Below are 2,559 nucleotides of genomic sequence, written 5' to 3' on the forward strand. Positions count from 1 at the left end.
TGGTAAAGATCTTTTCCAGCTTTTCCTATAATCGCCTCCCTGAAAATCAGTTCCATTGTTCACAAAGTTCCTACCTGCCCTTTCAATGTTCTCTGTCAGGAATAGTTCTCCGTTGCCTAATTACACCTTGAAAGATACTTGTTCATGTTCCATAATGTCCTTTTCTTGAAGGACTGCTGTATTTATTACAATCGCTAGTTTGTCATAAGGGGAGCCTGCTGGTGCAGTGGATTCCAGTTGGACTCTTAAGGTCCGCAGATCAAATCCACCACCTGTTCCAAGGGAGAAAGATGAGGCTTTCTGTTCCCGGGAAGATTTACAGTCTTGAAAACCCAAAGGGGCAGTTCTACTCTGTCTCGGCTGGATGGCTGTGGGCTTGGGTTTTGATACCTGCTCTCATGAGCGGTCACACTTAAATAAACAACCGTGAACCAATCACACTAATAAGGTGTGAACATGCTTGTTTCGTGAATCACTAGTCAACACTGAACGGCACCATTTAAAAATCAAATTCTCTGCCTAGTCTGCTAGCTGAAAAATGAGATCTTGGGATATATATATATAGTGCATAAAGATACATATATAGGTATTTCTTTGATTTCCAGTTAAATATTTCTTCATATGTGTAGCAAACATTTTCCTTTTTGTAAACAGTTTTATTGGTGTATAATTCTCATATCCTACAATGAAACAGTTCAATCATATTAAGAAGAGTTATCTAATCATCAACACAATTGTAGAGCATTTTCTTCTCTCGGACTCATGGTGATTCGCTCCCTATATCCTCCCCCCAAAACATTTTGTTTTAATGAAGTACAGTTTTGTGTCATTTACCTACTGTTCATATTGGGGGCAAGCACTGTCCTTTCGTGTTGGTCCTGTTTGAGGCTCGCGAGCTCCAGCAGGAACCCCAAAGAGGCCCTCGCGGTCATAAGAAGTGACTCGAGGCCAAAAGCGAAAAGAAACAGGTGGTGCTTCTCCCAGCAGCGTCTCCCCACGTGCTGCCCTTGGACTTCTGCATCAGAATCAGAGAGAGGGCGCAGCCCAAGGTATTTCACTTGGTGTCCTTGGGAAAAACAAAAACAAAACACCTTTCTAAAGGCCGTTCGCCTAAAGTACTTAAAGCAGGTTCCTACAGTGGTTCTCAACCTGTCCGTTGCGACCCCTTTTGGGAGTCGAATGACCCTTGCACGGGGTCGCGGGATTCGTAACAGTAGCAAAATGACAATGATGAAGTAGCAACGAAAATAATTTTACGGCTGGGAGGTCACCACAACATGAGGAACTGTATGAAAAGGCCGCGGCATGAGGAAGGTTGAGAACCACTGCCCTACTCCTTTTCTAAGGCGCCCTGGTGGTGCAGAGTGACAACGTGATTAGAGGTATAGGCCAAAGGTCGAGTTTTCAAAGTGCCCGAGAATCCAGACATGTTGCCCCAGCACGTTGAGTGGGTCACCTGGCCAGACCCTATTATTCGTTAGGTATGTGGCCAGAGAAGGTGAACGGCTCAGGGCAACATTTATGCACCGCTGGGAAAACAACTTAAGAGTAAAGGACAAAGGGTTTTGTGTAGTCCCTTCCCGTGTAAAAAGAAATCATAATTTTGATGGATCTGGTGGGACATTTCGGAGCCAAGTCAAACTGTGTGTGTAATTGTTTTGTAAAGGTGCTAGGACTTAATTTTCGGATCTGGAATAAGAACAGGTGGTGTCTGGTGGCAGGAGCCACAATGGTTTCCATGACGATGGGGTTGCGTCGTAGTCTCCCTCCCATCCTCCACAAAACCCACCGCCGCTTTCCTCCTAACGTGCTTATTAAATATTTGTTAAGTGAATGAGGAATCACAGAATGGTGCGTGCGCTTTGCAATTAGAGCAGCCGTTCTTTAGCTTGCCTGAAAGCTTTTAAGGCAACCGTAATTATTGCATTTACGCAGGCGATTTTGAATAATTTGCATATTAACCTAACCTGAAAATAATAAGCTACGCACTTCCCTTCCTGTTGAATAACCCAGTCCCATGCCGTGTTCTCCTGTGGCAGGAGCAGCCCAGATGGCGGATTAAAATGGCCTGAGAGGGGGCGAAGGGGTGCCGGCCGTGCCGGTGCTGTGCCGCACATTAGCTGGGAACCTTTGGGTTTCCCAATCCCGAGCCCCCCGCCACCCCGCGCCCCTCGGCTTCGCCCCTTGGCCCCGTCCACACAGTCGCCCAGCGCAGGCCGGGCCGCCCCTCCCGGGCCCGCGCCCCTCTTCCCGCGCACAAAAGGCCGGGCCGCGGGCGTCCCGCGTTGCCCTAGGCAACCATTGAGCCGAGGCTCCGTCTCCCGGACCCTGCAATGGGCCAGTAACCAGGGCCGCCATTGGCTTGCCTGCGAGGTCAGGCCAATCGGAGGGCAGGTTCTAGGGAGGCCGCGGAGCGGGTAGGAAGTGGGGTTAGAGGCCGCCGGGGAGGCTAGAACCCTGAGCGTGGTCGGTTGGAGAAAGCATGTCCGTCCGGAGGCACATTGGGAAGCCCGAGGTGAGGGCCGGCGCCGGGCCCGGGAGCCGGCGGGGGCGGGCGGA

General features: G+C 49.9%; 1 protein-coding gene across 2 annotated transcripts in view; it reads left to right on the forward strand.

Annotated features, from left to right (window-relative positions):
• Positions 1–2,427: 2,427 nt before the first annotated feature.
• CEP41 (centrosomal protein 41) overlaps positions 2,428–2,559 on the forward strand; it is a 45,197-nt gene continuing 45,065 nt past the window's right edge. For both annotated transcript variants that reach the window (XM_045288816.1, XM_045288817.1), the window contains exon 1: positions 2,428–2,515. In XM_045288816.1, the coding sequence (XP_045144751.1) occupies positions 2,483–2,515 (33 nt within the window). In that variant the 5' untranslated portion in view covers positions 2,428–2,482. The remainder of the gene's footprint in view (positions 2,516–2,559) is intronic.

Source organism: Echinops telfairi, unplaced genomic scaffold, assembly GCF_000313985.2.
Source record: "Echinops telfairi isolate 266 unplaced genomic scaffold, ASM31398v2 ScPeMD7_23;HRSCAF=83, whole genome shotgun sequence".
NCBI classification, from domain to species: Eukaryota; Metazoa; Chordata; class Mammalia; order Afrosoricida; family Tenrecidae; genus Echinops; species Echinops telfairi.